The following is a 14,038-nucleotide window of genomic DNA, read 5'->3' on the forward strand; positions in this document are numbered from 1 at the left end:
CTCTACTTATTTCTAGATACTTCAACTTCTTGGATTACTCTCATACATGAATCAAAGCTCCTTACAGTCTTAAGAGTATCTTCACTGGTCCTGATCTAGTTAAATTTTCAATAGTGAGCCCAGGATATTGAATAGAAGACCTTCCTGTAAATTACTTTAGCATCTGGATTTATCCTGTGCCTCCACAGAACCTCTCTCACATCTTTGTAAAAGGGTAGAATGTCCAAACAGCAGATCTCATTTCAGTGTCCCCGAAAACAATTGCCAGAGCTTCATGGATTTGAACAACTGTCATCGACAATCAAAAGTAACTGGCCGCCATACACATAACTGGACAAAACACACAGTATATGTTTCTTTGAATGTGGCTTAGCTCCTCCCTCGAGCTTTGGAGACAACTGGCAAAACCTTTGTTAAAAATTGGATTGCAGCCCCAACAATCCACTTACATTTGTAAATACCATTTTGTAACCTTTCTCCCTTCCTTGCCAAGAACATTTTCATTCAAATAAAAATATTTTTAGTAAAATGTAGTTCAGTAAAGGTTAAAAACAGTGCTCATGGATCAATGATCCCAACAAGCACACACCTGTAATACTTCCATTTGTATTGCCCCCCTATCATATCAAAATGTCTTAAAGATCTTCACACAATGAATTATTCTGAAGGGCAATGACTTATGTAGGGAAATAATTGTACCTTTATGGTTTATATTTCTCAGCAATAAAAAACTGACATGCACTGTTTAATTTTAATTATGGGTCTAGAAAAATCTAGCCCAGAGGATGTGTCTCATCAGTTCTTTATGTTGCTCACAGAAGGGCTGATTTGTATTCAAATCACTGTAAAATTGATACAAGATTATAAAAAGTGATTTGATGGTGCACCACAAGAATTTAGAGGGAATAGTCTATCTTACCATTACCTCTAAATGTAAACACTGATTAGTGGAATTTAAGAACATATTATCCCAAATAGGATAACAATAATCACTGATAATTTCATGAACCTGGGAGTTCTGGTTTGTCAAGTTATTAATGAAAACGTGGAACTGTTTACACCAGTGATCAGATCTTCCTCCCGCTCTTACACTTTACACCATTACACAAGTAAATCAAAAATGGGATAACGACCGAGTGTAACTCCTCCACGTGCATGTGGTTGAATTACATGGGTCATAATGGTGATTGTTTTAAGAAGAATTCCTTTCAGGGCATTTTGCAGATTACAACTACAATCTGTAGTGGAGTGTCACAAGCTGCTTTCAAATTGTGTAAATGCTATGCTAGTGCTACAGACTCTGGACATTTAGGTCTCACATAACCGTGGCAACCGCAGAGTCAACTTGCCAGACTCCCTAAGGCTGACAGCACTAGTTCGGGTATTACACAATGGGCCAGAACGTGCTGTCAAAAATAACTGAGGCTAATGGCCTCAGCAACATTGTTGGCAAAAAAAGTTTTTGAGCTGAAGGATGCAGAGGCAAGTCTAACTAATGGCAGATACCGTTAGATGCTCTGCTCCAGCAAATTGTGGCCCAATGTAAAAGCAGTTACTCTATTCTGGTCAGCGCTACTTCACTTTAATACCCAGCCTGTAAAAACAACCCCACGCTGTTTTATAATCCAGATCAGGTTCATGACTGATATCTATTCAGTATTGCCAATCAATGTCAGAATGACATGAGAATCTGGTATCCATTTATCTTTCTACCGCTCCACCACCCCATTACAAAAGTTGCAAACTTCATTTCCTAATGCTCAGTTTTACCTGGTGTACCAGTCGTTGCAGCTCCTCCCCAACAACTCTGAGTCAGAAAATAGAAAACAGAAAATGACTGCGTTTGCGTTATGATTGTTTTTATTCTGATAAGTATTTGTTGCTTGCTTGATATGAATGTTTGCTGCACTCTTTATTACAGCTGGTCAGACCAAATAAAATAACCCATTTGGAACACAGCAAACACAGAACCGGGGAATGGCTGCCTGCCACGGTGGATAGGATGAAAACACTTGTCATCTGTGACAGGGCAACAGCTGGGTCTGACTGCATTGCGAGGGAGCACAGACTGTCAGCTTGATTCTGGTCGCAACCAGCAATGGATGGCTCCAGTACGTGGATTCAGCCCCAATAAGTGAAAGGTTAAGGGTCGGTTATGAGCTGCACTGGGTGTATTTTTCATTCCAATTTCACAATAGGATTTTGACTGTGGAGTTCCATTACATTTTTATTTTGGCAGATTTTGTAGTTTTTCAAATTGTTTGAACATAAGAACATAAGAAATAGGAGCAGGAGTAGGCCCTAAGGCCCCTCGAGCCTGCTCCACCATTCAATAAGATCATGACTGGTCTTCTACCTCAACTCCACTTTCCCACCATATCCACATATCCCTCGATTCCTTTAGTGTCCAAAAATCTATCGATCTCAGTCTTGAATATACTCAATACTGATCAACTACAGCACTCTGGGGTAGAGAATTTATGGGCAATATGAGATTATGGGCAATGTTTACCTGTACTCACTGTATTATGGTTTGCGTATTTCTTCAGAATTATATAAATATACATCCTGCCCTTTCACTCCTGTAGGTTTCCAGCTGGCAAGGTCATCTACCTACCAAACAGTCACTGCACTTCAAACTAGTTCATTGAATGAAGTATTTTGAGACATCTCGACCTGAAATGGTGCTATAAAACTGCAAGTATTACTTATTAGTATTCACTTCCCATTCTATCTATTACACTGTCTGTGGAAATCCACTTTACTCCTTTGAACCAAGTGATGATCTTTACTAACTGTACACCAGTTGGGATACGGGTGAATTGTGACACTAAAACGTGTTGAATGACTAAAGTTGGGAGTTGACGGCCAAGGCTGAACACAGCAGAAGAGTTGTCAGTGATCACTCTGAAACACTCAGATTTATTACAGTTCGGTTATTAGTGAAATGAACAACCAAATGCACAAGCTGTTATAAACGTCCCCAAACACCTCTCCCAAGACTACCAAGAATCAACAACCTCCAGTAAATCACCAAAAATTATATTTAAAAGGCACACAATCTGTCCACACAATATCTGCCCAGATAAGAAGAAAAATGAGCTTTTGTTGCTGCTGTTCCAGCAATAGACAATAAGCACCAGTTCTAGTAGGACACTGACCTTATGTACATAAAGCACAATGGCAGAGCACAGACTTACATTGTGTGTTATATGTTCCATTGCCTATGCATGCTTCTTAATGAAAAAAGCAGCATGTGTTTGTAATAATTAGCATTCCCATTCTGGGGAGGGAGGGAGGGAGTGGAGGGGAATCAACCAAGTTTCTCACTCCTTCTTGGGAAATGTACACCTGTGGCTATCAAGTGAGCACAGAATCGGTGTCGGGCGATGATGCTCTTATTCGTTGCATGGCTTGCTGACACTCACTGTCCACGTTCATACATCAAGTACGGCAACTTGGGTGGGATACACGAAGGCTGCAATCACCTGTGTAACCATGGGATACCAGAAGGCTGCCTCCGTAACCATAGGATACAAGAAGGATGGTACTGCCTGTGTAACTGTGGGATACCAGAATGCTGCCGCTACCTGTAACCGTGGGATACCAGCTAGGATGAATTTGCAGTTTATCCAAAAATATTCCAGTTCAGATGAACTTTTTAAAATTTAATTTTGAAAATAAATATACTTATATCCAATTTTCTCCTCCTGAATGAACTCTGTTTCGATAGGGTGCAGTTACACAGGCAATGGCAACGGTGGGATATGAGAAGGCTGCCGCTGCCTGTGTAACCGTGGGATACGAGAAGGCTGCCGCTGCCTGTGTAACCGTGGGATACGAGAAGGCTGCCGCTGCCTGTGTAACCGTGGGATACGAGAAGGCTGCCGCTGCCTGTGTAACCGTGGGTTACGAGAAGGCTGCCGCTGCCTGTGTAACCGTGGGATACGAGAAGGCTGCCGCTGCCTGTGTAACCGTGGGTTACGAGAAGGCTGCCGCTGCCTGTGTAACCGTGGGTTACGAGAAGGCTGCCGCTGCCTGTGTAACCGTGGGTTACGAGAAGGCTGCCACTGCCTGTGTAACCGTGGGATACGAGAAGGCTGCCACTGCCTGTGTAACCGTGGGTTACGAGAAGGCTGCCGCTGCCTGTGTAACCGTGGGTTACGAGAAGGCTGCCGCTGCCTGTGTAACCGTGGGTTACGAGAAGGCTGCCGCTGCCTGTGTAACCGTGGGTTACGAGAAGGCTGCCGCTGCCTGTGTAACCGTGGGATACAAGAGGCTGTCATGCCTGTGTAACTGCACCCTATCCAAACATAGCTCATTCAGGAGGAGAAAATTGAATATAAATATATTTATTTTCAAAATTAAATTTAAATTAAATTAAAAAGTTCATCTGAACTGGAATATTTTTGGATAAACTGCAAATTTTTCTGAGCTGATACAGTCCAAATAACTTTCAGTGCTCTATAGAGTTCAGCACAGCCATAAAACACAACCAAACTGTATAGTTTTTAATAACGAGTCACTGTGGATTCTTAGATATCAAGTTCAATAAATATTTTAGAAATCTGAGGTACTCCAATTCTCTGAAAGTGACTCGTTCTCTTATTCCTTTAAAAATTGCCATTTTAAACTACAAGCCTTAAAAATACTCTTAGGAATAACAAAATAAAAATAGACTGCCAGAATTAGATTCCAAGAATCTCCACCAAAGGCATTCAGGTAATGAGGACATGTTTAGAAGCAAGATGTCTGTGAGATTAAAATATGGTAGAGGAACGGAAGATTCATTACACGGTGCAGTAAGTAGGTCCTTTAAAAGTTCCGAAATTCTTCACTTGAAAAAGACTCATCAATATGATGGGAGGGGTGGAGCAATTGACGATTAAAGCACAACTCACTTTATTTTCCAATTTTCACCCCTCATCGTCTGAAGTCAATAACTCAGACAAGGGCAGCCTGCGGCATCTCACTCAATCATGTCCTCATCTGCTGTGGCTTTTTCAGCAATGATTTTGGGCTTCCCTAACATGGGCATTGAGGCCCATCACAGCACCCCACTTTTAACGCAGCACAGACTGAGGGGCAAACTTGAGACTACACAACAACAACTTGCGTTTATATAACACCTTTAATGCAGAGAAACATTCGAAGGTGCTTCACAGAAGCATAATCAGACAAAAATAGATGCCGTACCAAAGAAGGAGGTAGGTTTTAAGGAGGGCCTTAAAGGGGGAGAGTGAGGTGGATAGGCAGAGGTGTTAAGGGAGGGAATTCCAAAGCATGGCTCTTAAATATCTGAAGTTATGGCTGCCAATGGTGAGGTGAAGGAAGGGAGAGATATTTAAGAGGCCCGAGTCAGAGGACAACTCTTTAGGGGTGGGGGTTGTAGGGCTGGAGGTAGGGGGAAGTAAATTTACCCACTTAGCCTGTAGGGGAGCCAGATTCATTTCAGTGTTATCTCAACAGAATTTTCATTTTTCTTATGGAATTGATGCACAAGGATTTAAAAATTATTTTGGTGTTTAATTTAAACTACCCTCCCCTCCACTCCCCACCCCCTCCAAACACATACACAGCACAGAATTCTGGTATTATGGAATGTAACCATTGTAGAAACACGCCAAATCCATTTGAAAAACTCTTAACCTTTACACTGCCTACCAAAGGACATCTGCTCCTGGCAAAAAAAAACTACAAAATGTCATTTTGTGTTCCTGAGTGTAAGTTTAGTCCACTCTCAAGTCAGGAACAAGAAGATATTCAAAGTTTACCCTTTCCTACGTACACCTGTAAACACAAGTCAGATTCACATTTTCCTTTGTATGAGCTACTAATGGAGGTCGGATTCAGACTTTCTCACATTCAGGCTGTGAACGTGAGTTGGTTTCACATCCTTCCACGTACTGGCTGTGAACATGAATCGGACTCGTGCTTTCCTACATACGGGTGCAGATTTTCAACTTGCCACCTGTGTGTAAAACCAGTTTTGGGGATCGGCAGGTTGAAAAATCAACCCCATGGTCTGTGAATGTAACTTGATTTTGCACTTTTGCAAGCTGACAGCCAATGTCAGCTTGTCTCAGTGGTAGCACTCTCCCACCTGTTCCCCCTAACTATACCCTCCCTCACCTACACAGGTCAGGTCTATCACTGGTAAAGAGGAAGGTTAGAAGAAAGATGAAAAGAATGTTGTCCAACATCTACATATTTAAATATCTATGCAAGTCTAAACTAGTTTCCATGTTCCTATCAATACAGCTTACTACATGATGTCATGTAGTGGCTCACACTGATTTTCTTTCTTTCTCCCAATGTTCTTCTTGCCTGAAGACAATGGGTCATGCGAAGGTACAGTTCTACATGCACCAGCAGCCCTCCAGCACCTCATACAAGTGACCATCCTCACGCATGCTTCTTTTAAAATTTCAAAATATACTTCATTTCATAGAATTTAAGGACACACACAGTTCAATGTAAATATCACAATTCAAAAACCAGTACAATTCAAACCAAAACACTACAGATCGCACACAAAGCAATCTCTTATTACAATTCAACCACATTATTTCTTATGACTCGTGGTGTACAATACAAGGTGGGCTGGCCTTACACGGTGGCCTTTTCCCCATAGAGCCTCTGTGTAGATCGTACCTCGCCTCAGTGCGTCCCGCAGCACGTACTCCTGCACCTTGGAGTGTGCCAGTCGGCAACACTTGGTCGTGGACTGCTCCTTCAGCTGGACGAATAGTCTATTCAACTGTGGGAATTACAGCCAAGCCCAGTCCTGCTCTCATTCAACATCCCACACATGTTCTTTCCAGTTGGGGATAACTGGACAGTGAGCAGGAGTAGATATGCTATCTAGTTTTTCCCGCCCTGCCTAGTCTAAAGGCAGAGAAGCCAGTTGTTTGCAGTGCCCCTGCGTCTGCCTGGTTGAGATCAACTAACTCAGCATATATAATGAAGGAACCTGGCACCTTTTTGTTCTACTTGATTCAGTGCCACACAATCTATATATTTTCCCACTGATTCAAAGGGGAGCCAATCTTCTTTAGGTCTTCATTGAATGTTAATATAAAAGGACCTCAGAATACATTGAAATGATCTTACCCGAGTTTTATAGAGCTGAAAATTGCAGATAAGCAGCTACGATAATACAAACATGCTATTTAATTTTTTTTTTAAAAAACAGTTTTATTCTAATGTGCAATGCTGAAGGTCGGGTCAGGACCACAAGGCACACTAGTGCTCTCACAGGCAAAGTGATATCTGACTGATTTTCCTTTGAAAGCTCAAACTATTAGTTTCACAACATTTTCCAAAAACCCTTTTTTTCAGCCCTTCCAGAGATCATTTTCTGAATTAACATTCCAGCCAAGTGGTGTAGTAAAAGTGTGCTTCTGGAAAAAACTTACCCGCTTCAGCAACTTTCAGCTCACAGTCCAAATAATCAAACATCTCCACCGTAAGCTGGAAGCTGCAAAAAAAAAAGTTTTTTTTAAACATTGGGTCGACAACAAAACAAATTAAAACGAATGGCAACTTTTCCGAGTTTATCTAATTATTATGAACCAGAGTCATGGCAGAAAATTGATTATCAACAACAGAAACAATATGGCTGAGGGCTCGGCCCACCCAGAGGCCAACACACCCAAATAAAATAAAAATAAAATCCCAATTTCGAAAAGAAAGCAACTTATCTTCTATAATATAAAATTCAGTATTGATCACTGAAGCCATGCACAAATTATTTCACGTGCATCACTTGGCACAGGCTGACACACAGAGACAGCCAAACTCCCCACTGCAACATCCTACACCTGAGGAAGAGACAAACAGAACCTGTGCACACTACTCCAAAAGGACCGTTTAATCGTGCAGGAGAACAACTATTTTAAAAATAATTAAAGCATATATGTATCATAGTTTCAACATCACTGCTCGGCAAAAAAAAAGGCACTGCATTTGTTGAGCTTTCTGCGCAGAGAAATCTGGCTGAAAGACCACCTGTGTAGAAAACAGACATTAACGATCTCAATAATTTAATGTTCCAGGCCTAACCCTCTATGAAGATTGCTAGGCATGAGGATGATGTGCAACCAATCCCAAAGGTTGTAGTAGGACAATTTCACTTTATTGGGCTGCAACTGTGGGCTCTACTTAAGATCACTTTTGACACTATATTTTAAGAGGTTTTTTTTTGTCCCTTTTCAACTTTCTCCCCTCCTGAAACCCGTGACACTTAGTAAAGTATGGTTCCACACAGGGAATAGCAACACTCCAGCTCGCCCAAATTGTCATTCTTTTCTCCACCCTAGGCAGTGACTGTCGGCAGCCAGGCCATTTGATCATGGTTTGGGTGGGAAAGGAAAAGGAGACTATTATAGCCAAGGCCCTATCCTATCCTCACTCAATAGCTGCTTTTACAAGCAGGGATCACTAGATAGTAAACAGGTGCGGGAATCTTGGCTGATTCTCAACCCCCATCCCCCCACCCCAGGCCATGGATACTGAGGCCAATTCTAGTATTCCTACTGCTAAGATCAATGTATTCAGCAAAGACTAGGAAACCAACACAAATAACCCAGTGAGACATCGAAGGAGCCATTGTTCCAATCTATTAAACACAGTTGCGTGTGCCTGGTGAAATCCTTGTTAATGTTGGGCAGTCACCTGTAATACAGTTGACTTCTGATGAAGACAGCCTGACCTATGCACTGAACCACTATAGTCATTTCCAGTATAGTGAATTCATTATCCAGATTACAAAAAAAATTCACAATTTTACACACAAAAAAAAATCAAAATGGAGGCCAAAAACAGTCAGCATGCCTTTAGTAATAAAGGATCATTCACATCTTACAAATGCCTTAGATTTCACTGAAGACATGGCTTTAATTTGACGTGCCTGTTAGGTTAGCAGATGGTGGATACTATGGACACTTTTATATTTGGTGCTTCTGTAGTCTGGGTAATGGGAGCGCAATGTCTCTGCGCTGCTGATCATAGAATCATAGAAAGGTTACAGCACAGAAGGAGGCCATTTGGCCCATCGAGTCCATGCCGGCTCTACGGAAGAGAAATCCAGCTAGTCCCACTACCCCGCCCTATCCCCATAGCCCTACAAGTTTTTTCCTTTCAAGTACTTTCCCTTTCGAAACCCAAGATTGAATCTGCCTACATCATGCCCCCTGGCAGTGCATTCCAGATCCTAACCACTCGCTGCGTAAAATAGTTTTTCCTCACGTCACCTTTGGTTCTTTTGCCAATCACCTTAAATCTATGTCCTCTGGTTCTTGACCCTTCCAAAGTAGTTTCTCTCTACTCTGTCTAGACCCTTCATGGTTTTAAATACCTCTATCAAATCTCCTCTCAACCTTCTCTGTTCCAAGGACAGCAACCCCAGCTTCTCCAGTCTATCCACGTAACTAAAGTCCCTCATCCCTGGAATAATTCTAGTAAATCTTTTCTGCACCCCCTCTAAGACCTTCACATCTTTCCTAAAATGCGGTGCCCAGAACTGGACACAATACTCCAGTTGTGGTTGAACCAGTGTTTTATAAAGGTTCATGATGACTTCCTTGCTTTTATACTCTGTGCCTCTATTTATAAAGCCCAATATCCCGTATGCATTTTCAACCACTTTCTCGACTTACCCTGCCACCTTCAACGATTTGTGCACATATACTCCCAGATCTCTCTGTTCCTCTACCCCTTTTAGCATTGTGCCCTCTAGTTTATATTGCCGCTCCTCGTTCTTCCTACTGAAATGTATCACTTCGCATTTTTCTGCGTTAAATTTCATCTGCCACGTGTCTGCCATTCCACCAGCCTGTCTATATCCTCTTGAAGTCTATCACTATCCTCCTCACTGTTCACTACACTTCCAAGTTTTGAGTCATCTGCAAATTTGGAAATTGTGCCCTGAACACCCAAGTTCAAGTCATTAATATATATCAAGAAAAGCAGTGGTCCTAGGACCGACCCCTGGGGAACACCACTGTACACCTCCCTCCAATCCGAAAAACAACCATTCACCACTACTCTCCGCTTCCTGTTACTTAGCCAATTTTGTATCCATGCTGCTACTGCCCCCTTTATTCCATGGGCTTCAATCTTGATGACAAGCCTGTTTTGCGGCACTTTATCAAATGCCATTTGAAAGTCCATATACACCACATCAACCACATTGCCCCCATCTACCCTCTCTGCTACCTCATCAAAAAACTCTATCCAGTTAGTTAAACACGAATTGCCTTTAACAAATCCATGCTGGCTTTCTCTAATCAATCCACACTTGTCCAAGTGACTGTTAATTCTGTCCCGGATTATCGTTTCTAAAAGTTTCCCCACTACCGAGGTTAAACTGACTGGCCTGTAGTTGCTGGGTTTATCCTTGCACCCTTTTTTGAAAAAGGTGTAACATTTGCAATTCTCCAGTCCTCTGGAACCACCCCAGTATCAAAGGACGGTTGGAAGATTATGGCCAGTACCTCCGCAACTTCCACCCTTACTTCCCTCAGCAATCTAGGATGCATCCCATTCAGACCAGGTGACTTATCTACTTTAAGTACAGCTAGCTTTTCTAGTACCTCTTCTTTATCAATTATTAGCCCATCCAGTACCTCAACTACATCTTCCTTTACTGAGACTCTGGCAGCATCTTCTTCCTTGGTAAAGACAGATGCAAAGTACTCATTTAGTACCTCGTCCATGCCCTCTGCCTCCATGAGTAGATCTCCTTTTTGGTCTCTGATCGGCCCCACCCCTCCTCTTACTACCCATTTACTGTTTACATGCCTATAGAAGACTTTTGGATTCCCTTTTATGTTTGCCACCAGTCTATTCTCATACTCTCTCCTTGCCCCTCTTATTTCCTTTTCCACTTCCCCTCTGAACTTTCTATATTCACCCTGGTTCTCACTTGTATTATCAACCCGACATCTGTCATACACCCCTTTTCTCTGCTTCATCTTACTCTATCTCTTCTGTCATCCAAGGAGCTCTGGCTTTAATTGCCCTACCTTTCCCCTCGTGGGAATGTACTCCTTTAATACAAAGCCCCATAGACTGCAAACGCAATATACTCACTGCATTTATGTTGCTAAAACCAGCTCCTTTATTCCAATGGCAGGACCATAGATCCACATTTTCATGGGTCCACAATGCCATCAGGATCAAAGAGCCATGCTTGTTTCCACTGTTTTATGAAGTCAACACAAAGACTGCATCTTCCTTCAACAGCTGCACTCAATGTAAAAGTACCTTAGTTTCAGAAAGGGTTTTCACAGAACACTTTCCGTTGCAGCAATGGTTCATGAAATAAAAATGGAACCAACTAATCATCCAGTTACTAATCCAGAAAAAACAAGGTTGTGATACAAGGCCATGGGTTGTGGTGGGAAAGAATGACGAGCAGAGTTCACATGGTCTGAACTTGGTCCTGTGCTATCTCACTATCTTTATGAATAATCAAGAGATCAACATTAATATTTATAAATTTTACACCAATTGTACTAAGTGGAGCCGAGTCCATTAGAACTAACAAGACTCAGTACTTGGAGCAAAGACCGACCAAATGTTATTTTTACAATGTCAAGAGTGTCCAGGGGAAACAGTTTTAAGTGGAGTCCTGCAATCCGTGAGCTACTGTCCTCCTATTGCTGCTCAATCAGGAGACCAGAGACTCAGGAATTCAATTCCAAAAGGGAGATACTTTTTGTTTTAAGTAGGATCTAGCAACAGCTCACGAGACCCACAAGAATGTGGGTTTTCAATGCCATCAGATGTCTGAACGTCATATCCTTTATATTCGAGTGCTATTTACTGCAGAATTACCACACACCTGCTGTGACAGCACTCCCTTAATGTGAAACCACCTTTAGTGCGTACAATGATAAATATCACATTTAGGCATGATATTCATGATCTCAATATAGGGTAGTTATTGTGCAGTAGGAAAATATCTGAAGTATTATTGACTGGTCCTTGAAAATATCCATTCACTGCGAGATACTAATCAACAGAGTATTAGGACACATCAAGAGAAGCATAGAGTGCAGGTTCAAGCAGGCGATGTTAATGGCATCATTTGTCAGCTCACTCACTTAGAAAATTGCATCCAGTTCTCGTTAACTTACCTCCAAAAAGAGAACAATGCTCTACAGAAAGTACAAAGAATAATGATAAGGTTGATCCCAGGACTCAAAACACTTTGGGTGGGTGTATTTTCCTCTGGTCGCTAATGTGAACAAATAAGTTTCCTAATTTTATACATGCACTGACTTTTTCACTTGCATTAGAAACCAGAAGGAAGTATAGCCATGTGTGTGAAGATAAAATAATAAGCATCTTTCACTCTTCTACTTCTATTAAAGCATATTTGGCATCCAAACCACCTCTTGTTGCACAGTATAAACTGGATGAGTGCTGCATTAGAATGGAGTAAGCTTCACATGAAATAAATTTGGAGGCAGCACAGTGCAAACAAGTGCACATTCTCCTCCTGATACTCCACTGTACTAACGATATTTGCAGAACCCACGCAGGAATTTACAGGGAGCACGCACCAGCCAAAACAGCAATGCAGACACGTTAAAACATAAAATAGGATCAATCAACTGAAAGTCTACAACCTGAATTTCCTTCATCTAACTCTCCAATACAAAACGGGTAATATGGAGCTCACACTATATAGTATATGGCTCAGCTGGTAGCACTCTCACTTCTGAATCAGAAGGTAGTGAGTTGAAGCCCTATAATCGGGAATTCAGCTCACAATCTTAAGCTGGCACTCTAGCGCAGTACTGAGAGAGTGTTACATTTATGAAGGTGCTGCCCTTCGGCTGAGACAGTGTCAAGGCCTCGCTTGCCTGTTCTCATGATTCAGGTGGGTATTAATGATCCCATGGTACTACTTTTAAGGGAAGCACAAAGTTATCCCAGTGACCAGGTCACTCCAGGCAGCTCTTCCATGTTCCCTTGTTAGTTTATAGAGTAGCACTGCAGATGACTGGGAGAACCTCTTTTTCCTTCTAGTTAGAGTGTTCTGTGTGGCATAGGAAGCCTGAAGAGGTGGAAAAGTAGAATATAGATTGGCAAACTATTTTACTTTTTGAAAAATAATGAGAGCGTGATTTCAAGGTCAAGAACTAATCTCAGCATTTATAAAAAGTTCATAAACCACCCGAGATCTGCTCACGGTTCAGGACATTATTGAAACTACGTAAAGGGATTCCAACCACACAATTTAATTTGAGAATTAGCAAAACAGATTAACTAGGTTGAGGTTAAAAATATAACAATGACGTCATGCTACAAATTTACAAAAATGCTCCTTCAAGCATATCTGGGCCAAGTATTCGTGATTGATGAGGATTCACATATACTTCTGTTCACTCCCTTCAGGAAGGTAAGAATTCTCTGAAATTGAAACAAGCTTACAAATCCTGGAGGGATTGAGTTACCCTCTGAACACATGGGCCCCATCAGACCAATTCATAGCTTCATGACCAAAAGATATACATTCTGTGACTTGGGGGTAAATTTTAACTGGGAGCCGGGAAGAGTGCGGTGGGTATTCCTGGCGGGAAACCTGGAAGTACGGGTTTCCCGAACATTTTTACGATTTTGACGCAAGGACATCTTTCATCTTTTTTGTAGGTTTCCTGCCCGACGGGCCAGCCAGATTGAGAGGCTGGCTGTCAGTCGGACGGAAGAACAGCCAGGGAGCGGATGCCAGCAGGTATGTCTTAGATTTGGGGGGGTTGGTGGTCATCGGAGTGGGGGGGCGGTCATCGGGGGAAGTCATCAGGGAGGTCTATCATCGGGGGGAATCATCGGGAGGGGTCAGGGGTCATAGGGGAGAGGTCATCAGGGTCTGGCATCATGGGTCAGACATCAAGAACGAGGGGTTGGATATAGTGGGGGGGAGTCGGAGATCGTGGGGGGGGGGGGGGGAGTCGGAGATCGTGGGGGGAGGAGTCAGAGATCGTGGGGGGGAGGAGTCAGAGATCGTGGGGGGGAGGAGTCAGAG

General features: G+C 42.3%; 1 protein-coding gene across 1 annotated transcript in view; it reads right to left on the bottom strand.

Annotated features, from left to right (window-relative positions):
• hip1rb (huntingtin interacting protein 1 related b) overlaps nucleotides 1–14,038 on the bottom strand; it is a 135,363-nt gene that overhangs the window by 57,982 nt on the left and 63,343 nt on the right. The window contains exon 7 of the mRNA XM_068005760.1: nucleotides 7,419–7,480. Coding sequence (XP_067861861.1) covers nucleotides 7,419–7,480 — 62 coding nt within the window. The remainder of the gene's footprint in view (nucleotides 1–7,418; nucleotides 7,481–14,038) is intronic.

This window comes from Heptranchias perlo, chromosome 25 (genome assembly GCF_035084215.1).
Source record: "Heptranchias perlo isolate sHepPer1 chromosome 25, sHepPer1.hap1, whole genome shotgun sequence".
Taxonomy (NCBI): Eukaryota; Metazoa; Chordata; class Chondrichthyes; order Hexanchiformes; family Hexanchidae; genus Heptranchias; species Heptranchias perlo.